Here is a 27,010-nt window from a genome sequence, read left to right on the forward strand (position 1 = left end):
TTGGTGGGGGAGACCAGAACGATATTGGAACCCTTGGGGATGGCTTGATACTCTGTCTATCCCATTAAGGGTTCAGTGGTGAAGTGGGATTTTGTTTTTGTAATGGAGATGAAATTGTTTTGTGTTTCTGATGTTGTTTCTTGTTGATGTGGCTTAGATTCATTTGAAATGATTTTTTTTGCATGTACTAATAGCCTTACAATGGATCGGGGGTTTTGATACATAACCTAAGTATTTTTGCTTTAAACCCTTGTAAATATATCTTTTCCAAATTCCTGGCAGAGTCCATAATTCCGTGTCGTAACTCTTCATGGTTTTCATGGAATCTGTATGTTTTGTACGCTGACAATCACCCATTAATACCTAACCTAAGGTTTTTTGCTTTAAACCCTTGTAAATCTATCTGTGCCAGATTCCTTGAAGAGTCCACTAGTTCCAATTGTAACTCTTTATGATCTTTGTGGAGTAAATATGTCGTGTAGGCTGACAATGGCACCAAATGACCGACAATGTAACACTTGCTTATAAATTCTTATAACCCAAACCCAAAGTGATCCAGGAAATTTTGCAATTAAGCTATTTTTCCATGTATTCATCTCTTTTCATAATGAGAGTAGATGTTTAACTTTCATAGGGCAGTGTCAAAATTTTGCAAATGTCATTCCAAGTAAATCCATAGTTCATCAATTTAGCAACTTTTATATGGATTCAAGTAGGATTCTATGATAGTTGTCATTGCCAAAAATGTCTCAGTACTATAACTTCTCGTGGATTTTCAAAATTTTGCTTCGTTTTCCTGAAATAAGCAGTCAAAATTCACCTCCTAGGGCCACTTGCAAAAATTAGTTTCCACATTGATGGATTTACATTTTAATATTTTCTCTAGGTTTTGGATAGCACTCACAACCTCAAATGTCTAATATTCTTTATCTCACCAAGATGGGAGAATATTCCCACAAAAAATGAAGAATGTGAGAATGGAATACCATATCAAGGTGTCCATGAAATACATGAATAACCAAGACCCATGATCACACCACAGAAATTTTGTTACTTTGATTAAGTAAAACATGCCACTTGCATGGAATATTTTTAATCTTCAATTTTGCGTTCATTGGAGAGACCATAGGTTTGATTTGGAAATAGTAGTTGAAGAGGAAATTTGCAAGCAACAATCTCAAGGAAGAATAAAAAGAAGCAATGCCAAAATCTTAGAAGTGATGAAAACCAGGATAACTGTCAAGTAGTTTATCAATGTTTTGTTTTCCTCCTTTGACCATCTCAAAGCATGATTCCTTTGAGCCCATATCTCACTATAAAACACAACAAAGATAATGGTCCATGCCAATACCACAATGATTTTTGATACCATACTCATTCAAATTAGTGAAGTCTCTTTTGACGCTAAACTGTATTGGGATAATTTCTGATTACTGGAATTGAACTTTGACTCGGAAGCAATCGTTAGAGTCATCTTGGTTTCCATATGCGTTGTTGTTCGATTGTTCTGGTTTCTGTAAATTTCCATATGCGTTGTTGTTCGATTGTTCTGGTTTTTGTAAATTTCCATATGCGTTGTTGTTCGATTGTTCTGATCTTGATCTCAATGCGGCCAATTTAAATTAAAATGCTTTCAGCCGCCAAAATAATTCATGATGAGATCCAAGGGTGACTCCTCGATCAAAGAGAATTTGAAGGTTAAAGCCGAACAGAGTTTTTTTGTGCACTATCCAGCATCAAGCAATGACTACCAAAAACATAGGCTTACCTATGTAATGAAGGCACTAAAGAGCCCTGTTGATGTGTCTCTAGTTTATGATAAATTATAATCAAGATTGTTTGCTCTTGTTCTCATCATTGTTGCCGCATGGTTATTAAATAAAATTTTGAATTTATTTTTGCTACAGTAGCATGGAACTCTTTTGAACCGCGTCCCTATTATCTTCAAGAAAACCAAGAAAAACCTCCCTCGGAATATTTAGTTACTCTGAATATTTAGTATGGCCAGATAGATCATGTAAGAACTTTGATAAATGAAAACAATGAAAACAGAACTGTAAGAACAATGACTTTCAATGGCTGTTTGTGAAACCATCCAGGTATCCTTCTAGCAGTTATGGGCAGACAGATCATGTAAGAAATCTGATAAATGAAAACAATGAAAACAGAACTGTAAGAAGAATGAGTTGTAATTCATATAACTAACCTGGATATATTGGCAACTGTTTTGTGATGTTGTCTTCAAGTTCGTTGAATGGTTTGAAAGCATAAGATGCAACTTCAATAGTGGGTGGACTTCTTTTATAGTTTTGGGCACTTGAATTTAATTGGTGGACATGGATGCACATGGATTGCAATGGCTTCAGTTTCAATGTGTGGTCTATATTTAATTTGATGTGATCTAATGGTTGGGAATTGGTTATTTGTTGATCCATATGCTTTGATCTGTTTTAATGAGAAATAGAGTGAGTTGGGTGTCATTTATTGCAGTTATTGGGTCTGGGTGTCATTTATTGCACAAAGTGGATTTAAATGTTATTGGGTTGGGTGTCATTTATTGAACATAGAGTGTTTAATTGTTGAACAACATAGCAGTTATGGCTTACACACATTCCCTTTTGTTGTGTGCAGGTAGGCATATTCCTTGGGGATGCAAAGCTGCAATTCTGATGAGTGGGGGTAGCTGCAGTTCTGATGAGTGGGGGTAGCTGCAGTTCTGATGAGTGGGGGTTGAAGTGACTGCTGCTTTGTACTTTTGGAATAGGCCATTTTGGAAGCCTTGCTTTGTACTTTTGGAATAGGCCATTTTGGAAGCCTTTATGGTTTTAGCTGTTATGGTTTGCAGTTTTAACTAGTAAAATACTATTTATGGACAATTGTGGGCCCAGTCAATTACTAGTCTGTGCACAACATTAGGAATCTCTCCCCTAATGAATATAATATAACTAAATGAGGTTAATATAACTTAATGAATATAACTGAATCAGGTAAATGTGTAATTTAATGAATACTTACATCTCAAAGGAATCCTTTGACCTAAAACCCAACAAAGAAAACAAATGAAACTTAATAATCTTAAAAAAAATTCATCCTTAACCCGGCAAAAAAGACACCGAACAAAGATGACGAGCAACACATAAGAGATATTCATAAAAATAACCAACCCAAAAATTTTGAATAATCTCGATCCACTTATAATTCACAACACTCCAAACATTAAACCTAATCCATCAAAATTGTAAAATATACATTTCATGAATTAAAATATGAAAATTATACATTTTATAAATAAATAAAAAACACTACACATTCTGTTCTATAATAGAATTTATGGTAGACTAGAGTTCTCCATTTGAGAGGAAGGCGGAAGCTCACAAAAAACTACACACATCCACACCTTTCAAAATTAATTATATTAACCCATGGAGTACAGATCCTGAAACTCTTTTTTGCAAACTGGATGAAACAAGTTTGCAGAAAAAGCAGTTGCAGATGATGGAAGGATTCAACATGGTCTAATTTTTGTAAAAGTCATCATATGCAGCAACCTTTCAACTGGTTTGAAACTTTCAACACACCCTAATAATGTTATTAACAGCAAAAAAGTGAGTGCTGGCTCCCTTACAATTGGTTGAAAAGGAAAAAACGATTCTTTATTAATATATAGCAATAAGTTTACATCGAAACCTTTTAAGCATTGCCATATAGCTTAATCCCACTGAAAAACACATTACAAGGCACTCAAACAAAATTTATACTAGCATCATCACAAAAAATAAGCTGAAAGTTCCTAGAAGATGCCATCATTCACCGTCTAATCTTCCATTGGCTCATCATCGTCTATTTCTTCAATTCTCATTTTCTTTACTGCCTGGGATGCATCAGCATTAAAATAGGCAGAATTCGGAATTTCTATCAAGATATCTTCCATTGGCTCATCATCGTCTATTTCTTCCATTCTCATTTTCTTTACTGCCTGGGATTCCATTGGCTCATCATCGTCTATTTCTTCAATTCTCATTTTCTTTACTGCCTGGGATGCATCAGCATTAAAATAGGCAGAATTCGGAATTTCTATCAAGATATCCGATTTTGCACCAGTGTTTTGGTTAACGATTCCCCCATTCCTGTCCACGCGATAAGATAATGTCTGCTGCTCAGGCACTGCATCAATGTATACTGTACTGTTCTCATCAATCTCCCCACTGATGAGCATCCGAGATAGCTGAGTGACAACTTTTCTTTCCAACCATCGTCGCAAGGGGCGAGCACCATAAACCTGCAGGTACCACGTTACCACGTTATCCATTTAGAGGTTTTAAATGAGAATCCCCAACTAGGTCTTGCATTTTACTCACTAATTTTGATCTAAATTGCCCGTAAAGCAAAAAGGCTAATAATGATCCTGCCTGCTTCACTAGTATTAACAAGTAAACAATGCATTAATTTATATTAGTCGGCAAACGCACTAAAAACATCCCTTTACTATATACTTTGAACTAAGTTGGCCGAGTACGCAGAGACAGGCAGCACCCCATTTTTAAAGTTCAAGTGTGAGGGGAAAATGTTAAAATTTAAAGAACAGAACTGAAATTTATATCGATGGGATCCATACAGAAGGAAGAAAATCATGTCAAAATTAGAAAATCCGAAACTGAATGTGAAAATTGAGAAAATTGAAAATCTCAGAAAGCAACTCTGTAAACTGAAGAGTTCCAGCAAAAATATCAGACTAAAATTACTCCTTAGACAGGTTCATGCAAAATATATGACAGACCATTGAAAATGCAAATAAGACATAAAATCTGATCATTGGGCATGAGGGACTCCAGTTAGACCCTTCATAATGAAAATTCTAAGCATCAAATCAGACAATATAATAATTTCAGATTGTTTCAAGGTGAGGTACATCAAATTTGGTCAGAGGCACCTTCCCACTACCGAACACGGGTTGTATCACCCGGGATGGGGAGACGTTTCTGGAATATGGATCAAGTCCCACGGAACAGGGAGAAGCATCCCCGGGAAAGGGAAATGCAAAGACATGACTACTGGGGTCGGGAACACATCACCTGGCAAAACAGACTCTGAATAAGAAACTGAAACAAAGAGATTGTTTTACTTCCAGGATGATAGGCTTCCCGAAGGGCAATATACAAAGCTGAGTACCCACTTTTTAAAATCATGTTAGGAGGGAACATCAAGATACACATTTATATTTTTTTGATGTATGAATAATTAAAAATACCTGGAATTTATATCAATAGAATTCTTTCACTAATTATGTGAAAGTTTGTATGAAGAACATTATGTGAAAATCGAAATGAAGAGCATCGAAATTGAAAATCGGAAAATCTGAAACTGAAAGCGAAAATTGAGAGAATTGAAAATCTGAGAAAATGAAATTGTAAACTGAAAAGTCCTGCTCTTTTAATATTCACTGTTGGCCACCACGACCAAAACTCTGCAAAACATCAAACTCCTAGAATAACTTTCCACACAGGTTTATATGACAGGGCATGGAAAATAGAAATCAGACCTTGAATAAAATCACTGTACCTGAAGAACACCGAGCAAACATTATGAATGAAAAATACCGTGCATGATTAGAGGGCTGGGGCGGAAGGCTTTCGCTCCCCCAGCCGGGATCGAATCCTGCGGCATCTGTGGACCGCGCTTTGGTGCTGACTTCAGCTTTATGGACGACGGCTATGCCGTAAATATTCTGAAATTCTGTTGGCTTCGGCCATATGCTGTAAAAATCTGCTGGCTTCAGCCATATGTTGTAAAAAATCTGCTGGCCTCGGCCATATGTTGATTTCCCTCTGAAAAAAAAAAAAAAGGAAAAGAAAAGAAAAAAAAATAAATCGCAATTCTAGATTGTTTCAAAGGGAGGTAAGTCGAATTTAGTCAGGGAACCCTCCCACAACATCTCCTACGATGTGGAGACATGTTTCCAAGGAGTGGGTCATGTCCCCTGCAATAGGGAAAGGGAGAAGCGACTCGTGAAGGAGATGCAGTGTCAAGTTTATTAGGGTCGGGGACACATCCCCTGGCAAGTTAGACTGAATAAAAAAGAAACAAGGTGATTACTTACAGGATCATAGGCTTTCTGAAGAACAAGATCCAGAGCGTCATCTGTAACCCCTAAAGCAACACCTCTCTCTGCAAGACGAATTGCTACATCTTTCATCTGTAGTCTAGCAACTTTCTTGAGCTCATCATGAGAAAGAGGATCAAATACAACTATCTCATCAAGTCTACCCAATAACTCTGGCCTGAAATGTCTTCTAACCTGCAACAATATTCAAAGGCATGTCAAAGCACCGCAGCAAACTTCGTGATAAAATTATATGAAAAAGATGCATACACAGAGTCCAGGAATGCGTGCGCATACTTCTTGCATGACGTTCTCTCTTGCGGGTTTTATTGTTGTGGGGCCAGACAATGCATCAAGCAAGTGCTCTGCTCCAAGCTTGGATGTCATGATAATGACTGTGTTTGAGAAGCTAACTGTGCGACCTTGTCCATCCGTAAGTCTACCCTCATCAAGCATTGGAAGCAAAGTGTTTAAGACTGAAGTGTGTGCTTTCTCAGCTTCATCAAAAAGAACAACACTATAGGGTCTTCTCCTTACTGCTTCTGTCAGTTGCCCCCCTTCTTCATAACCAACATAACTGCCATTACAACATCAAACCATTTTAGTACATTACAACAACAAATCGAGCAAAAATATAAATACAACTATACAAAAAAAGGCGTCTTGCTGTCAACCAATTGAGTGTCTGGCTATCAACCAATCTCAATTAGAAACATCTAGCTGTTCACATACCCAGGAGGAGCACCTATGAGCCTTGCAACTGAATGTTGCTCCATATATTCAGACATATCAATACGGACCAGCTGATTTTCATCATCAAACAATTGAGCTGCAAGAGCCTTTGCAAGTTCCGTTTTGCCAACTCCAGTGGGCCCCAAGAATAGGAAAGATCCAGTCGGCTGTTGAGGTCTTACAAGTCCAGCCCGCAATCTTAACACAGCTTTGGCAACCGCTTGAACCGCCTCATCTTGTCCAACAACTCTTTCATGCAACCTGTCTGCCAGACCTATCAGTCGCTCGTTTTCATTCTGACCAAGTCTTGTAACAGGGATACCAGTCCAGCGACTCACAACCTGCATTCATCACATAGTTATGTATCATGAACATCAGACACTATAGCTCTCATTGGGTTGCCAACATAAATTCTGTCAATCATATTCAATGGAAGGTATGTATAGATACTTCGTTCAACGTACCTCTGCAATCTGATCAGGTCCCACACTCTCTGTTAACATGAGATTTTTTCCCATAGCTTCTTTTCTAGAAATTTCAGTCTTTGTTTCTTTAAGGGCCCTGTATAGTTTTGCAGCTTGTGCCACAGCCTTCCTACGCTTTGCTTTCTCCCAAGCAATCTGCAATTTCTCACATTCTTGCTTCAGTCCCCGGATTTCATCTACTCTCTCTTTTTCTTTTTGGTATTTCATTTTCAACGGTTGCAACTTATCTCTCAAATCATCACGCTCCTTGTGAACCTATAAGAATCAGAAAAGAAAAGAAAATGAGTTATTTAAAGGTTATGATACTAACGGTTCTTACCGACCAACAATTTTCACTATGTCAAACAACAGTGAACACCCCCCAACATACAAAGAATTTTCAATAGACATCTTTACATCAGAGAATCCCCATCATAATAAAAATGCCTACAGACTGATCACTGATCAGAAAGACAGCCAAGAAAATGCAATAAGGTTATCTCAAGTGCAAACCTCAGCCAAACGAGCTTTACTGGCTTTATCTTTCTCCTTTTCAAGGGCATGCAACTCAACTTCTAGTTGAATCCTTTTCCTTTCAAGGGTGTCGATTTCTTCAGGTTGACTATCAAGTTGAACTCTTACATTTGCGCATGCTTCATCCACAAGATCAATTGCTTTCTCTGGAAGATGTCGCCCTGTTCAGAGAAACGGATTATAATGATTTTCAAAACTCCTCAGAGGAGTTCTTGATCTCTCAAGAATTAAGAGCAGAATATAATACCCCAAATGATCAAGTAATAAACACTACTTTTGGGATAATTCACACATATTGTAACTTATTCCACCCATAATAGCCAGGTATCAACTTACCGGTGATATATATACTTACCAGTGATATATCTACTTGATAACTGGGCAGCAACTACAAGTGCTCTGTCCAATATTCTCACACCATGATGACCTTCGCACTTTTCTTTTAAACCACGAAGGATACTAATAGTGTCTGTCACACGAAGTTCAGCTACAGAAACCTGCCCCATAATATCAATAGCAACAAATTTATTAAAACCACTAGAAGCGTGTGAACAGCCATATTAATACGTCTAATAACCCGACTAAGCACTCACTTGCTGGAATCGTCGCTCAAACGCAGCATCTTTCTCCACATACTTCCGGTACTCTTCCAGAGTAGTTGCTCCAATGCACCTAAGTTGGCCCCGAGCAAGCATCGGTTTAAATAAATTGGCAGCATCCATTGATCCCTCAGTACGCCCTGGAAACAAAACAAAATTCAATTCGACACGATTACTTCACAAGCAGAGCCTAAAACCAATCACTTAAAAGGACCTTTAATCAATCAAGGCTAATAACATATATAATATTTGCTAGATCAAAAAATTGAATCGTAGGTAACCAAGATAGGTTTCTCTTACCGGCACCCAGAACCAAATGTATTTCGTCAATAAAGAGAATAAGTTTTCCTTGAGCTTCTTCTACCTCTTTCAATACAGATTTAAGTCGCTCTTCGAATTCGCCTCTGTATTTGGCACCAGCCACTAGAGCTCCCATATCCAAGGCTATCAATCTCACTTCTAGCAAATTGCTGTTTAAAACCATTTGAAAAACAAAATGAATTAGCGGCTCTACCAAGCTTGCATTCTGAAGATAATCCCGCCCAACACACTGTACCAGTGCGGACCCACAAAAGTCCCCAAATTTGGGGAAGGCAACCTACAAACCAAAATTTGCAAACAATATATATTTGTGTGCTTGCAAAAGAGCTTACCTTGGTACATCCCCTCGAACAATTCTTTGTGCCAGCCCTTCCACCACAGCAGTCTTTCCAACACCAGGCTCTCCAATGAGCACAGGATTGTTCTTGGTCCTCCGAGACAAAATTATAACTACTCTCAGAATTTCTTCATCTCTACCAATGACAGGATCAAGCTTCCCAGCATCTTCAACCAAATTGCGGCCATATGTTTTCAAGGCCTGAAAATTAGTATCACCAGACGCAGTATCTACCTTTTTGCCCTCTCCTCTGAGCTTCTCCACTTCAGATTTCACTCTCTATCCTCACACCTGCCTCTGTAAAGCAATCTGAAACCTGGGAGTGTTTTAGCACTCCAAGAATAAGATGATCTACTGCCAAACATAGCTACCAAATTCGTCCGTATCGGACAAAAAAATACGGAAATTCGGGAATTCGATTCGTACATCGAATAATTCGATGAAAATTCGATTCGGTTCGTGTAGCTTCGTTTAGAGTTAGTTTGCGTAGCTTTATGGTTTTTAGTTTTATCTCAAGAGGCAGGAAATGGAAAGTTTGTAAGATTGAGAAAAGAATTGTAAATTTCAGTATGGTTTCAAAGAGTTTAAAAAGCTGAAAAAATGAAATAAGGAAAGAAATAATTTGAGCAAAATCTTGAAAATATAGCCGTGGGCAGGTAGGAAATGGAAAGGCAGGTAGGAAATGGAAAGGTTATTCGATTGAGAAAATTTCGAGTTTTAAATTTCAGTGTTGTGTTAAAGATGTTAAAAAACCGAGATCATAAAAGGAAGAAATAATTTGAGAAAATTTTGAACAGTAATTTTTATAAAAAATAATTGATATTTTAAATATTATGAAAAAAATGTAGGAGCAAAATCTTGAAGAGATAGCAGCCCGATTGCACGTAGGAAATGGAAATTTTAAATTTTAGTGTTATCTTAAAGAGTTTAAAACATTGAAACTCTTGAAGAGTAAGTGAAGAGTGAATTTTATAATAATTAATTGTTTTTTAGATATTATAAAAATAAGTTTTCAATATTTCATTTTTAAATATGTATTAATTATGAAAGATTTTAGATGAAATTTGAAATTAAAGAAGGATAGTTTTGAGTTTTAAACATTATTTTTTTAAATAAATATTAATTATAAAAAGATTTTAGATCGGATTTGAAAGTAGGAGGGAATTTTAAATTTTAAAACAGAAATAGATTTTGGATTGAAGATAAATGTGGTTGTAGTTTTGGTAGGTAAAGACTAATTTTAAAATTGTTTATATTGATTAAAATTATTTAAATATCAAAATGAATGGGAAGAAAATGACAAGACATTATTGTTTTTTTCCGAAGGTGGTAAAACCTATCAACTCAGGTGTCAAACCAACAGTGAGGACAGCCATCTCTGGCTGCTATCCGCGAATGCTAGGTTTGACTCATCACTGTTAAATAGGAAAACCACGCCACCTGGCATAACCCTGCTGGTGGTCCGTAATCGGGAGCAGGCTCTCACTCCTTCCAGATGCCTCTGGGTCTTGGGCCGTTAACCTGTTTCCTTACGTCCGAGGAAGACGAGCTCTTAGCCAAGCAGAAGCAGTTTTACGGCATACTCCAGGCCGGACAAGACATTATTGTTATAAGAAAAAGAGTATGTATATTTAAATGCTTAAGATATATACTCTCGAATTTTTTCCGAATTGAAATTTTTCCATCCGAATTTTTATCGTATCGTATCGAATTCGAATCCGAATTTGGACTTGGTAACAATGCTGCCAAATGAGTGTCCCCATTGCTCTTTTGTAAATACCGAGCACGGTTGATGCAGTATCTTATTTCAATGTTAGGAGGAATACTGTTGGGGCAGGATCTTGGGATGGGAGTTTCTTCAGGGCCTGGGATGGGAGTTTCTTCAGGGCCTGTCGAAGGACTCTCTGTACTGCTTCCACAGTTTCCTCTCCAGCTGTAGCAGCAGATGAATCGCTTGATGGAGAATACCCCCTTCGTCCTCGGTAAGAGCTATGGCCAAATGTACAGGAGTGTACTCGGCGTCACCAGATTCTGTAGCGATCTCTCGAGCCGCGGCTAGAGCCTCATTTGTCTTGTGTGTAAATTTCTCGGGATTCATTTTATATTGCGCTCTGTGAAATCGGTTTTGTGCGGTATTATGGAGATCCTTTTCTCTTCCTTGCACCTACAGCATCATCAGCCAGAAATTGATCAGCATTACAAACAGGAAATATAATCTTTAGCATTGCAGGAAAAGCTTGACAAACGCCGGAATATGAAAAGATTTATAAAGACGGCAAAATAATCGGATAAAATTCACGAATAAAAGATGTGATCAGACAATTCTACATTCAAACTCATACAAATTACAAAAATTCTAAGGCTTCGATAAGAGAACAAAAAATAAAGATTTCCAAACTCCACTTAGGAATGCCAATTACAGTGTTCATACGAAAATATTAACAATAACGTAAATACCCATAACCAGTGACAAGAATAAATCCTGATCGGACAAAATATATTAAAACTTAAAAGCTAGAACCCTAGAACCCGTGTTGTCATACATTTGGAGGAATGTCATGGATGATATCCGAACGTAAATACCCATAACCAGTGACAAGAATAAATCCTGATCGGACAAAATATATTAAAACTTAAAAGCTAGAACCCTAGAACCCGTGTTGTCATACATTTGGAGGAATGTCATGGATGATATCCGAAATCGCACTTCCTAAGTTCAACAAATTATAACTAGCAATTGTTCCAAAAGTTACCAAGAGAGGTCAATAAGATTATTAAATTAGAATTGTTGAATTTCTCTAGAAGAGACGTTGGATCAAGCTTAACGGATGAGCAATTTGAGCTAGCTAAAGACCTTCTATTTTTTTTTTATTATTTTAAAATTATATTGATAATTCATTGATTTTACAATTTGAAGCACAGGTATAGAATTGCTTTGTGGGATTTGATCCCAAGTGCTGAGTTGATTGCTTTAACTGAAATAGCAACATTGAGTGCTTTGATAATTGTACGTCTATTGGGTGCTGGTCTATTGGGTGCTGGTGATCCTATGGTATCCTCCTGCATTCCAGTAGAGTCAACAACGGATATGTTCTTAGTCTTATGCTACAATATTACCTTGATTTCAATTATTCATTTTAGGTGTTTTATGGAACATCTTTAGATAATAATTATAATCCTCGCCTCTGCACATCTAATCTATTTGGAGACTTGCTCTTTTGAATAATGAAATAGAATTTCCAAATTTGCACAAGCCCAAATTTTGGTATTACATTGAGTTCATGAAAGACATTAGACTAAGTGAGCTTTTACTAAAGCCGAGATTTTATGTCAAACAACCAAATGCAGCAAGCATAACTCCTAAAGCTTTAACAATTAACAACACACAATGCATCCTCTTGCACATGATCTATATCGCCCACTATCGCCCATCCCTTGCAATTAATCAATGCAACATGTGTTATTAGCCTCACCTTGCTTTCTTCCACTTCGGAGGTTTTCACTATGCACAACATGTCCTCCCGTCTCGTAGTTGAAAAATGTCTAGAGAAAAAATAAACTAAAAATACCACATATCCATGCTTGTGGTTTCTCAAGTGGTGTACCTGCTGACCTTTTTATGAAGCTGATTCTAAAGTTTATACACCAATAATACCTTCATTACCACTCTTACTAAAGTGCAAATCAGTCTCATGGAACAAAGGCTACTGAATGGCGGGTTAAAGCGCTATTCAGACAAAGCATATCCACCAACAATCCAAATTGTGGGTATGATAAAAGCAGTCTAGGATCGAATAAAAGCGTTATAAGCTAAAAGATGATCAAAATTCATAAGCAGCCAGTCAGGAGTTCCCAAGCCACAGTTTGTCTATTAACTTAGTAAGCATAGAGTTACATTTCATTTGCCAGCTCGAAATCCAAAAAAAAAAGAAAAAAAGAGAAAGCATTTATCAATTCACAAATTTCTTTACAGCTAATTCATGAATGACGTTCGTAAGCCGCAGTCAGAGCGTGAGTGTCTAATTAGAATAGAATTACATCGGAGCCCTGAGCTTTGCCAACTCAGAAACCCAAAAATAAAAAGGAGCAGTATTTAATATAGAGTTGCATCCGAGCCCTAAGCTTTGCCCACGCAGAAGCCCAAGAAGATGAAGACGAAGTATTTACAAGTCGCAATTTTCTTTACAGATGGTTCATGAACATGATTACATAAGAAAAAAACCAATGCCGTGAATGCAACATCCCACAAAACTATAATGAAAAATACATATTTGGGATGCAGTGGCGACAATTAATAGGTGCTCTGTATAGGGTTTTAGAAGTTCGCGTACCAGTTTTTCAGACATTTGGGACAGTTCTTGACAACTTATGCAAGAAATTGACAAGTGTTAATGGAAAATCCACTGATTATCAAATTTCATTTTTAAGTTCCGCTAAAATGTGTCTAATTATTTTCTTCCTAATATCAAGAACCATGCAATTCATAAAATTATAAAACCTGAAATCAAACACGAATTAATAAAATTTTAAGAGAGCTCGGAATTTACTACGCGCAGAAAAACTTATGCAAGAAATTGACAAGTGTTAATGGAAAATCCACTGATTATCAAATTTCATTTTTAAGTTCCGCTAAAATGTGTCTAATTATTTTCTTCATAATATCAAGAACCATGCAATTCATAAAATTATAAAACCTGAAATCAAACACGAATTAATAAAATTTTAAGAGAGCTCGGAATTTACTACGCGCAGAAAATTAGAAAAGACTCTCTGAAACAATAAAGGAAATAAATCAATAATGGCGCACCCACCCGAGTTGCTATTGCGAAAATATTATAACGGAAAGCTCCTTGACCAATGCTTTATAAAAGAAACAGCAAGGCTGATGCATGCTCTGACGGGTGCATGGCGTCCAAAAAATATTGCGTCTTGCCGAAACGAGCACCCCGGCTTTTTGTGCTTTCTTGGTTTTCCAATCGATATTCTTTTGTGTTTTCTTGATTTTTCGTGCTTTTTTTTCTGTTGTTTCGTTTTCTGGTTCAGATCAATGGTTGAATGTTTTTTTGGTTTTTTAATCGACATCTTTTGTGCTTTCTTGACTTTCTGTGCTTTCTTGATTCTCTGTTGTTTTGTTTTCTGGTTCAGATCAATGGTGGAAAGTTTTCTGGTTCAGATCAATGGTTGAATGCTTTCTTAGTTTTTTAATGGACATTCTTTTGTGCTTTCTTCTTGACTTGCCGTGCTTTCTTATTTTCTGTTGTTTTGTTTTCTGGTTCAAATCAATAGTTGAAAGTGTCTCACTTGATCACTTGATTGAACGGAGCAGGATAAAAGTGTTGACGAAGATATTGATGCATAAAAAAACCTATCGACTTAAATATTGTGCAATGAGACGATAAAAACTAGTTCAAACAAGAGACAAAAACATATTAAGACTTCCTGAAAATTCGTATCAGACTCCGCCCTTAAACCCCAAATTACGTTTTAGCTTCACTGATTCTTTAGCTTCACTATCTGAAAATCGCCTAATGAAAAAAAAGCCAGTTATTAAAGAATAATCGAGATGTTTCTAGTGGGTTTCTACAATCTTCCCATAACGCTGGCCAGACACGTGTCGGGAAGTTAATGTGACAGGTTTAAGAGGTTTTTTTTAGTTATTTATAACCTTTCGTATCAATATATAAACATAAAGCATTACACTATAATGTAAAAGGAGTTACCGGAACGTTTTGGGTTATTAAACAAAATTATATTTCACTTGCTTCATGACTAATTTGTTAACATGTTTATGATTGTGACTAATTTGTTAACATGTTTATGATTGTGGCAAACGATGCGACAGGCCTTCCCTTTATCCATAAAACACGATCTTTTAATAAAATATACATATCCCATTTCCTCCCTTTTTTTTTTTTTGTTTTTTTTTTGAGTTTTTAAATATATATATTTTTAATTTCATTTAAAAATAAGAAAAAATAATTACAAATTATGTTTTGATAGATCCTTTCATAAAATATATTTATGTCATTACCTTTATTCTCGAAACACAATAGCTTAATAATAATAAAAAATGTTTTTACCTATATATAAAATAAATAATATAAAATAAACAATTATATATATATATTTTAATTTTATTATTAAATATAATTTTATTTTATTTTATGTTATATTTTATTTAAAAACATGTAACTTTTTAAAATTATATTATATATAATGTGTGATAGTTATTTTAAATTTATGAATTTAGGTCTATGTAATTTATATTAAGTTTTTGAAACATATTTTCAATGATAATAACACTAAAAATTATTTGTCCACTTCGAATCATTAGTGCGGTTCATTGTACCAACAAGATAGTGAGAACACTTTTCTTTTTTTTATTCAAGATAGAAATAAAATATTAAAAATATTCAATTATTTTTTTATTTTTGTTAAGTTTTTATTGATGATAAAAATAAAATATTAAAACATTTCAATTTTTTTTTTCATGATAGAAATAAAATATTAAAGAATTTTAATTAAATAGACCATTTTAGTTTTAGTGTACATTCTTCATTATTATCATCATTATTATTTTGATTTTTTTTTTTTATAATTGTTTTATCAAAAACAAATGGGTATTATAATAATGAATGAGTGTTTAATAATACATATATTTTTAATTGCTATTGATATATTACAAAATTACCAAGCTCCTGACTTGTTCTCTTTTTTTTTCTTACTCCTTGGAAACTAGACTAAAGATAGAATAATTTCTTATCAAATTGTTGTAGCCTTAAATTTTTGACATTCTAAAAATTTGGATCCCCCTATCTTGAAATCCTCATAAGGTACATTCCAATGGTTATCCTAAGCCTATATGTCTTCAAGGTTCTCTTAAGTCTTCTTATTTGTCTAAAATCTGCCCAAAAGACCTTATTGCAAATTTTAGCGCTTAGTCACATCATAAATGGAGATTAGATTTGTAATAATTGCATTATGTCGTAGACTAAATTACAAATTATGTTTTGATAGATCCTTTCATAAGATATATTTATGCCATTACCTTTATCCTTGAAACGCAATAATTTAATAATAATAAAAAAGGTTTTTATCTATATATAAAATAAACAACTATATATATATATTTTAATTTAATTATTAAATATAATTTCATTTTATATTATGTTATATTTTATTTAGAAACATGTAACTTTTTAAAATTATATTATATATAAATGTGTGATAATTATTTTAAATTTATGAATTTAGGTCTATGTAGTTTATATTAAGTTTTTGAAACATATTTTCGGTGATAATTACATTAAAAATTATTTGTCCACTTAGAATCATTAGTGCGGTTCATTGTAACAACAAGATAATGAGAACACTTTTAATCTTTTTTATTCAAGATAGAAATAAAATATTAAAAATATTCAATTAATTTTTTATTTTTTATTTTTAGTTTTTATTTATGATAGAAATAAAATATTAAAACATTTACTTTTTTTTTTTTTTTTTTTTTTTTTTTTTTTTTAAGTTTTTGCTCATGATAGAATTAAAATATTAAAGAATTTTAATTAAATAGACCATATTAGTTTTAGTGTACGTTCTTCATTATTATCATCATTATTATTTTGATTTTTTTATAATTGTTTTATCAAAATCAAATATGTATTATAATAATGAATGAGTGTTTAATAATACATATATTTTTAATTTCTATTGATATATTACAAAATTACCAAGGTCATGACTTGTTCTCTGTTTTTTTGCTTACTCCTTGGAAACTAGACTAAAGATAGAATAATTGTTTATCAAATTGTTGTAGCGACTACAACAACCCCCCAAATTTTTGACATTCTAAAAATTTGGATCCTCGTATCTTGAAATCCTCATAAGGTGCATTCCAATGGTTATCCTAAGCCTATATGTCCTTAAGATTCTCCTAAGTCTTCTTATTCGTCTAAAATTGCCCAAAAGACCTTATTGCAAATTTTAGCGCTTAGTCACATCATAAATGAAGATTAGATTTGTAATAATTGCATTATGTCGCAGACTAAATTTGTGTCATCGCAATCTCATGTGCAAAAATGTGATTGAGTGAGTCCTCTCGCAAAAAACCCTGCGATATTGTAAACTATTTTCTCGAAGATGTGCCTAGCAACTCAATCTGCAATAACTGGATTTTACTGTACCAACTTACCTTTAATCATTGATTTTTCCACAATAACCTTGACTTACCCACACGTGTGTTTGATATTATACAAAGGGGTTCCTCCCCCCAACTCATTATTCTCTGGTTGTTTGCTCTAACACGCAAGTACTCAGCACAAAGAGGCTCCTCATATTGTGGTCTACCTCTGGAGTCTACGATAGCGACCAAAGTTGGGACCCAGGTTAGTATCGCACTTTTCTCATGTAATCTGTGATTGCATATTTTTCATATTTTTTGTTTGAGTTACCCTTTCGTTCTGCCTTCCTGATGCTATGTCTCCCTCAGGCCTCTAATAATGTATAAATACCATTAGCCTCTACACCTAGTGTAGCACCACAAACCATCTCGCTCTCCCACAATGGCGGGAACTCCCTCAACTTACCCTGCAAACCTTTTTGGTGTAACACCCTCCTCCCACATCTACCCAAGTAACCGACCAACCAGAGTAAACATGTGATGAGAAGTTACTATGATATGATTTGACTCCCTATGTGTCAGATAAGGAAGTGGAATCAACAGAAACACACCATACAGGCCTTCCACATCAGTGACAGAACTCCTAGGAGCCATCCCAACCACTCAGGTAACCAACCCTTGGGTCCCACTGATTTTTATACCATTAAACCCCCAGACGCTCCCTTGATATGGACAAGCATGCATCCAAGCATGGTATGCATGTGTCTGGGGACTTTTCTCCTTAGACCTGTGCCTGCGACTCCAAGATTTGTGCCACTTTTTCAGGCTGAGAGCCCAGGTCACTGCCCAAAACTCAATGACAAGTTCAGAAATGAATTATCACAATGAAACAATGATAAATTTGCAAAAACATTGACTAGGACTATATTGGACCCCTACTAGCCGTGACAGGCATTTCGTCAAACATATCACAAATATGAAAGCTACAGGTCTTAACAATATAACTGAGCATAGGAGTGTCATACTTATCTGAGATTCGTTATAAGGCATTTTTTCCTTATCACATTAGGTGCATTATCATCTATTAGGCCATAGATACATTGTTCATTCAATTACAAGTAAAAACATGATGAGACCCATACATAGTCGCAATCATAATACATGTTCATAACTAGCATAATAACAACAAAAATACCAAAGAAACAACAACCATATAACCCACATATAAACCAATATAATACTCATGAATTAACAAGGAGAAATAACCTCATATTAATGATGCAAAAGCCAATCCTGTATGGGACTACCACGTTCCACCGACCGTAGATTGGCTGAGCCAAGTCTCTCTTCAGCCAATCACCCTAGTGTCATATTCAAGCATGAATGTGGGATCTCATAAAACACATCAATCAAAACCATCTAGGGCTTCCAGAGGCCAAACCACCTCAACCCTCAATCAATGATTCCACCTCACGGTCGAACATCACTAGCCATCACCAGATTGGTCTCTACCCAAGCTGTCTAAGGCTCTAGAGCATTTGTTCCAACCAGGCTTCCAGGACTAGTAACTCTACCAACGGGTGTCGCCAAGCTCCAAAGCGTTTGTCCAACCAAGGCTCCACGACAAGTAACTCAACCCACAGCTTCTGTCAGGATCCAAAGCGTTTGTCCAGCCAAGGCTCCAGGACTAGTAACTCAACCCACCAAGGGCTCTAGAGTGTTTATCCAACCAAGGCTCTAGGACTAATACCTCAACCCAAGTTGTTACAGGGCTTTTAGAGCGTTTTTCCAACCAAGGCTCTAGGATTAGTAACTCAACCCAAGTTGTTATAGGGCTTCCTGAGCATTTTTCCAACCAAGGTTCCAGGAAATAATAACTCAACCCACAACAAGAGGAATATGAGAGCAAACCAGAAAACAAAAGTAAAACCCACAACACCATGACTATCCAGGAAATGGCAAGGCTAGGCAAAACCATTGTCAATCCGGGAAATCCTCCATGCCAATGACAGATCATAACCAAGAAACCACATGCATGTGCCATGCATGAAAAAACTAACAAGGAATCATACATGTAACTCGATACCTGCAAGCAAAACCCACTGTAGTTGTTGATCTCGATGTCCTCTTGCGCTTTTTTGCTTTTCCTTTGCCTTCTTGCTCCAAATTCCAAGTATGCCATACTCTTCCAAGAGTGCTTCAAGAAAAATCTAAGTGTCCAAGAGTATGAGAGAGAGAGAAAGAATAGAAGAGAGCTCCACCAAAACCTATCAAGAACTTCCAACTTATCCTCAGAAGCCTTTTTATCAATGAGGCCTCTATTTTCTTCAATTTCCATTATTTTCCTTCAATTTCCTCCTCACATGCAACATGTGACCTTTCACCTTCTTTTTCTCCTAATTTCTTTTATTTTCATAAATAAAATGCCAATAGATGCCTCATGCCTTTCCAAAGCCTTTTCCATTTCCTTTGCCAATTTTCTTAGCCATAATAAATCAAAGTGACACCCCACTAGGATGTTTTTTCCCACCATTCAGCTTGGAATATGTGTCCCATGACCATGGTCTTATATTTTTATATTTACATGGATTTTTAACCAGGGTTGTTACAGAACCCTCCCCCTTGGGGGAACACCCTCCTCGGTGTTTGATGACACCTATAACCAACAAGACCGATGAAAACAAAACATACTGCCCATTTAGCTTTATAACATAACTCATTGCGGTATTTACAATGACCATCTGCTAAAACATGACAAACATACCATTTATTGGAGCTTTATAACACAACTAACTACGATATTTACAATAAAAACCACATATACACACATACACATTTGCTTCACCCAACAAATAATCATATTGTCTATGGAGCTTTATAAATCCAACTCAATATAGTATTTACAATAATAAACACATATACACATATGCACATTTTCTCAACCAACAAATAAAAGGATATGGTGCCTGCATCCGCAACAAGGGAATCCAGAGGCTCACACCTCCACCCTCAAAGTAATACCTGGATTCACCTCCTTCCCAGGAAGTCCAAAATCCACTGCAAGGTTAAATCTGTATCCAATGTCCAACATTATAATCCTGCACCACTTGTCCTCTCAGTGAACAGTTACCGCCTCATTGTTCCAAGGCACACTCCCAATGTGCATTTGATTCCATATGGCAATGTTAATTACCAAAACAAATATATCCCTGAACTTCCCTTCTCTGCTACACAGTCCGTCGAGCAATCCAACCACCCCCTTCCGTGTAGTCACACACCTTCCAAGTTCCGCCGGCACCCCCATCTCGGGCAGTCCATCCCTTGACAAAGTTTCCTCGCATTGGAAGGTCCAAAAACCAAGGCATATCCCTGCCTTAAAACCATCATACCAGTCATAGCATGCTCATGGCAATCAATGGACACTATTGGGTACCAGTGTCCCACAATGGCCCTGCTCCTAAATGCTTTACTAGCATACTATTGCTTATTCCAATTCCTTTTTATGTTGTTGCTAATGCTTACTGTCAATTTCGACCACCCAACCGGGCATTTCATGCTTTCCTGTACCAAGCACATAATTTCCATTAATGGCAAATAAATTGAAATAACTTCAAATCATACCTCATTGGTGGTCTGTCAAAAAGGTATACTTGAAATTTTGTTTGTTTCCTGTCACAACAAGTCAAACTAGCATCTTTGACCAAATTATCATGTATAAACATATCACATTAGGTTAGCTCAAAACACAACCATCATAGATCAAAATCATAAATCACATGTAACCATCATAAACCAGAATCATAGATCACATGTAATCATCATAGATCGTAATCATAAATCACATGCATAATAAAACTAAAATAAAAATATTGATACTTATCCTTTAATCAATCCTTAGCTTCTACCTTTGTCCTTATTTCATATGCACACCGGATCGGTTGCCACACCCGACAAACACCCAGTGCCTTCGCCTCAACCATGTGCACATACACATAGTGTGCATCACACACATACAACCACACATGACATACAACACCATGCAATACATGCACCTACACCTAACATACCACACAAACAACTACACCCAGTGTACAACACAACATAATACATACTCCTACATCCGGTGTACACCACCACACAATACATACACCTACACCTGATGTACAACACAATACATATACATACACAAAGTACAACACAACGAATACACATGTCACGATGTTGGCTTGAGGGGGCTTGGACCCAGGTTCAGAGTTAGTTGTGCTAACCAACAAAACCCTACACTACCAACCCTTTCGGCAACAACCCGTGTAGCACAGGCTGCAATCTCACCTGAGACAGTATTGGGGGATGCCAAAACTATGTTTTTGCATCTAAATGACTATGTCATGTGTTTTTGTTACTCCTAGGGCTTTATTCTGATCTTCGCGAACCCTAACCCTTAAAACCTGAAAATTACAGTAATTTACAATTAACAGATCAAAACTCTGCGCTAACTGTTCTAAACATTCATAACATCAAGTAATTAAACAGATCTACCACTTTCATGCATTTATTAAGTACTTCTCAGGATAATTGCAGTAAACAGAGCGAATCATACAGTAAATTCAGAAGTAAAGTATAACGCACAAATACATAGATAATGCTTCAAAATAGCCTTTATTATGCTCAAATCTTCAATTACACACTCTTTCTACCATGTGCACATAGCTGCAGGGGCCCACCACTCAGCTGTGGACTTGCCAAGGTCTCCGCGCACACAACTGTAGGAGCCTTCCCCTTCGCCTAAGTACAGACTTCTCTTACTTAGATCATTCACTGCTTGATTAACTTACTTCATATGACTCTCTATGACTCCTTTTTATACCATCTTCTATTACAATATCATGGTCTACGAACCATGTGCGGGTCATAAAACAAAGTAACTTCTAACAAACTAAGGGGCTTTGACCTTCCTAAAGCCCCTTTCACTCCTAATGACCTTCGCGCTCCGCTCCTCAAAATGCGGAGATTTTACAATAATAACAAAATTGTTTACAAAATTGACCCAAGGGGACCCTATCCCAACAAAATTATAGTGGACGGTAACTCTTGGTAAACATATTTATTTATGTGAGGTAACGAATGTCCCAAGGAACTCTTAAATTTTTGCATATGGTGTTCCAACTCTTTAATTCTCATGGGTATGCTACTTTAACATTTTCACCATGATTATTAAATTAAATTTTTTTAACTTGGATTTTTTTGTCTCCTTTTACTCAATTAATTAAATTAAGTGAATTAGCCCCTTATTTATATATAGAGTTTTAATTTTTAAATATACATATCACACACACCCACACATATACATTTTTAATAGATCGAATATATAGTTGAAATTGAGGTTGAAGTTTGCATAGCCATTTTATTCAGCTTGGAATTTAAGTTCAACTTTTTTAGCAGGTTAAAATTGCGTTTAGAGATCGATATACAACTAGTGATGATATAATATGTGCTTAGGATCCAATATAGTTGGATATGGCACCCATCTTGCCATAATGTTAAAATAGGAACTACGCTGAGAGAAGTTGCACTGAGAGGATTTGAATCCAAGTTTAAATTATGTACATTATCCATTAGAATTAAATCCAGTTGGAAGACAAGAGATGAATCAAGCCAGATCATGGTCATGTGGCTTTTCTATCTTTCATTTTTTCCCCTATCCACACTATTTTCCCCTTCTTTTCCCACCCCTTTCTCTTCCTTTGTACATTTCACCCCACCATGTCTTGAAAAAGACTCAGATATTTTAGAGGTGCAAGGGGTCATGGAGATCCTAGAAGTTCTCAAGCTTGTTTTATAGGTCACACCTAAGCCAAATGATACCAACTATAGACTTCTCTAGAAGTGCAACATGAAATTCAAGATACAAAGAAAGAGGTCATTGATGATATAGAGAACCTCTCTGTTTCATGTATCATCACAACAATCTCGGACAGAGTGCCTAACATGGGAAATAATTGTGCTCACGAAAACCAAAACCTGCACATCATTCACTTATATTGGCTCATTAGGTAACCCTTGGGAAAGATATTGTTTGAATGTAATGAGAGCAGGAACTAGCTACTCCTTAGCATGGAAGAGCTACAATTTCTCTACCAGGATATGGATGAAAGGATGGGGCACATGGATAATGCAATATTCCAATGTAGGGAGTTACCTCCCTCGTGCAATCCTAAGCATTCATCACCTATGGATAAACCTTAGTGCTACTTCGAGTACAACTAAATCTCATAGAAAAGTTTTAATTTTTGTTATATATTAGCCATATATTTCTATAGGTTTTAGTTACTTTCTTCATGATTGATAAGCCTCATTTTTTTATACATGTCATTTACTATGTTAAGGTTGATTTGTTAGTTTTGAGACTTCTGAATCAAATTCTATGGTTCTTCCTTTCATTTGGTTTTATCGAGAATTTGAGTTGTTGTTAGCAATATAAAAGCTTCTCTTGCTAATATACAGTTTATGAATTTACCAAAAAAAAATACATGAGTGTTTGGTATTGTAGATGGGCGAAGAAGATATCTATATATCTCTCTCTCTATATATATATATATATATATATATATATATATATATAGAGAGAGAGAGAGAGAGAGAGAGAGAGAGAGAGAGGGTCCTCTCGACCCTTCCTCTTCTTCTCCTCCTCTCCTTCTTCTCCTTCCTCTTCTTCTCCCTCTTCTTCTCCCTCTCTATCTTCTCCTTTTTCTCTTCCTCTTCCCTACTCATCTTTTTCTACCTCTACCTCTCCACTTTTCATTTTCCTCTTTCTCTTATCCCTTACCCCCTCTCTTTTCCCTCTTTTTTTTCTTATGTCTCTCCCTCATCCTCTCTCCCCTTGTTAGCATGTTCCAATCCTATTTTTCTTTCCCTATTCTTTTTCTTCCAATCATATTTTTCCTACACTCCCACTCTTTCTCTTATCCCCACCCCCCCTCCCTGTCTTCCTTTTTCTTTTATCCTATATTCTCTTTCCCCTCTTCCTCATTTTTTCCCCAGTCCTCCTTATTGTTTTTTCTTTTCACCCACACCTGCCCAAAAAAACCACTCCCTTCTTTTTATTCTTCTTCTTCCTCCTCACCCTCTTCCTTTCTCTCCCTTTCCTACTTTTCCTCCCCTAAAATTATGGTCTAAGGAGTGTTGTTTTATGTGGTGGATTAAGGTTTCATCTTAAAATCATTGAAACTCCCTAGGTATGCTTGTAGACATTTATTTTGTTTTTGTACTACTCCATAACCAATTTAAAAAGTGTTGGAACCAAGATCACTACTGAGAGGGGAGGGAGGGGGTGTGAATCAGTAGTGATAACAATTACACAAATTTACCATTCTTTCTCCAATATATTAATCCATTCATTTCTTAACATGTAAGCATTAGATATGAAACATACAACTTCAATTGTATCAACACATGAGAGCCATAATCATACTAATAAAACATGCATAATGAAACATAATCATCAAATCACATAGGGACACAGGATCTTTGGTAGAAAACCCCCCACCGGGGAAAAAACCACCCTTGTTGTTGTTGCATTGCTCAATATATATTATTAAATGTCAAGCAAATCATTGCATAGAGAGTACAATATGGAAAATATTTAAAAGGAACTATGATCTCCATCTCATGAATCTACATACTCCTATATGATCAACAAGCCTTGCCCGACCACCATTAGACTCACGACTAGACTCTATCTGGTCAACAAGCCTTTCCCAACCACCATTGGACTCACAACTATACAAACTCTATCTGATTTAAAAGACTTACCCAACCTCCATTAGAATTATGAAGAAATTTGTTCTGAATCCTTGTATTGTCAGAGCTCCCACCCCAATTCTCTATGTGGTTCACCTTTCATATATTTTCAAACTGGAACACTATATTTGTTCGACATGAACATCACAACAAAAATATCGTCATAGCTCAAAATATCAATCACTAGATCAATCTCAAACCATACTCCTCTCTCACATTCATACACCATTATCAATTCGCATAGCCTCAATACATTTTTTGCAAACAAACTAGATGTAGAAACTCAATAATGTAATACATAATATCCATATGAAAAACATGTGACACTACTTCAACCAATCTATCATAACCATATGAACTCAAACAATAATTCTTCCCCTGCAATAAAAAATGCATTAGCAAAACCATTGTAGCTCTGTCACATAAACATAGTCTTCAACCCTACATACTTCTGTCTCTGCTACATCTATACCTCCATGCACATTCTGCTTCAACCAAATCACACTCCTCACCAATGGCTCTTCAAAAAACTACAACACACTTCTCACTCAAGAGAACTAACCAAATGAGCAGCCTTTCTCCACATATTTGTAGTTTCTGAAAATGATTAAATCAATTAATTCTAATCCTATAGTGGAGCTATGTCCATATGCTGAAAGGGGTTTGGTTCAATTCCTCTTGACTCAATCAATCCACTAACTTCATTTATTGATGAATATTCCATTTTAGTTATATTCTAGAAGTCTAACAAACTTTTTCCAACCTTTACATGAAGAGTCTTGAACAAGACATGTCAAAAAAACAATTGAACACTTGAAGAGCATGAGGAATGTGGAGCAATTCCCATGAAAAGATCCCAATCACTCCCATAACACATTTTTCATGCAACTAAAGCTCTGATCGCTCCCATAAGCTGGCCTCCATGCTACTAAGGACCTAAAATTGTTCTTGTGCCTCAGCAAGCATGCCACTGGAGCAGAGGATGGTCAAAACTCAGTCAAATCAACTCAGAAACTGCTAAAACTTCTCCCAAAGCTTGAGCAACGTCAGATAGACCTTAGGAAACCATTGTAGCTTCTACAACATTCCATCAATCCATTGTATAAACTCCATCATCATCACAAGTCAAACTAGATTGACTTGGATGCCATCCATCAACTGCACTAACTCTCACACTATCAAAATTCACCATCCATCAACTGCACTAACTCTCACACCATCAAACTTCACCATCCATCAGCTGCACTAACTCTCACACCATCAAACTTCACCACAACTACTCCAACATCTGCAACCATCAATGATAGACCCTGCAATTGATCATACAAGTTGAAAACCATCCATATACACACCTAGTACCATCGACATGACTTGAACTCCATATCATGCCAAGGCATCCACACACAAGCCAACAACATGCACTAACAACTGCAACCATCAAACTAAGGTCTGCAACCAATGCATAATCCAAGTACCATCTCACTGGCTTGTGCATAATCACATACAACCTGGTTGACATCAATTCCAACCATCACCAATGCATCCTCCAACACCATGATACTAGGTTGACATCAATGCCAACCAAACATATCATCACAACATCAATGCCAGAAATCTCCCCCTTTTTCATTGATGTCAACCCAAATTGGGTCAACCAAATCAACCTCATTCACTCCCCCTTTGACATCAATGGAAAATGGTTGTGCTCATCCAAGAAAGCATAGATGAAATAGACACTACTCCCCTTGGACACTAGTTGTTTCTCAACAAGCAGCAACAACCATAACCATCTACATAGTGTGGGTAGCACCATACCATAACTATCAAACATAACATCACATAATATATATCAGCATGGTAAAATCATAACTAGACAACAAAAACACTCCTCATAGCAACATGACAGACCACAATAGCAATAGTGGCTCTCTCTCTCTCTTGAAGTAGCAACAACAATCTCAAGGCCCAAATAGCATCAATATATTGTGGCTCTCAACAACAACAACA

The 27,010-nt window shown here is 36.2% G+C and overlaps 1 protein-coding gene and 1 pseudogene across 2 annotated transcripts; both read right to left on the reverse strand.

Moving 5' to 3' along the window:
• Positions 1-3,631: 3,631 nt before the first annotated feature.
• On the reverse strand, positions 3,632-7,951 carry LOC149184587 (chaperone protein ClpB1-like). The gene is made up of 6 exons (XM_089417622.1): positions 7,810-7,951; positions 7,297-7,572; positions 6,833-7,173; positions 6,398-6,677; positions 6,098-6,295; positions 3,632-4,279 (listed from the first exon to the last, which is right to left on the reverse strand). Exons 2-6 carry the CDS (start codon positions 7,522-7,524, stop codon positions 3,815-3,817), a joined length of 1,512 nt encoding a protein of 503 aa, XP_089273748.1. The 5' UTR covers positions 7,525-7,572; positions 7,810-7,951; the 3' UTR covers positions 3,632-3,814.
• Positions 7,952-8,345: 394 nt separating this feature from the next.
• LOC149184588 (chaperone protein ClpB1-like) lies at positions 8,346-26,559 on the reverse strand (annotated as a pseudogene). Its single transcript, XR_016256804.1, has 6 exons — positions 26,479-26,559; positions 26,254-26,313; positions 11,056-11,251; positions 9,083-9,441; positions 8,730-8,899; positions 8,346-8,569 (listed from the first exon to the last, which is right to left on the reverse strand). The product of XR_016256804.1 is annotated as a chaperone protein ClpB1-like (transcript).
• Between the last annotated feature and the right edge of the window lie 451 nt (positions 26,560-27,010).

The sequence above is a fragment of the Pinus tabuliformis genome, chromosome 3_2 (genome assembly GCF_031772625.1).
Source record: "Pinus tabuliformis cultivar Carrire ecotype Pingquan chromosome 3_2, CPIR1, whole genome shotgun sequence".
NCBI classification, from domain to species: domain Eukaryota; kingdom Viridiplantae; phylum Streptophyta; class Pinopsida; order Pinales; family Pinaceae; genus Pinus; species Pinus tabuliformis.

Excerpts from the sequence above, each read along its gene's own strand:
- LOC149184587 (XM_089417622.1), bottom strand. The coding sequence starts at position 7,524 with ATGAAATACCAAAAAGAAAAAGAGAGAGTAGATGAAATCCGGGGACTG. Across the intron at positions 7,174-7,296 it reads GACCTGATCAGATTGCAGAG|GTTGTGAGTCGCTGGACTGG; the intron begins GTACGTTGAACG and ends TGATGAATGCAG. Across the intron at positions 4,280-6,097 it reads TTCAGAAAGCCTATGATCCT|GTTTATGGTGCTCGCCCCTT; the intron begins GTAAGTAATCAC and ends TGGTACCTGCAG.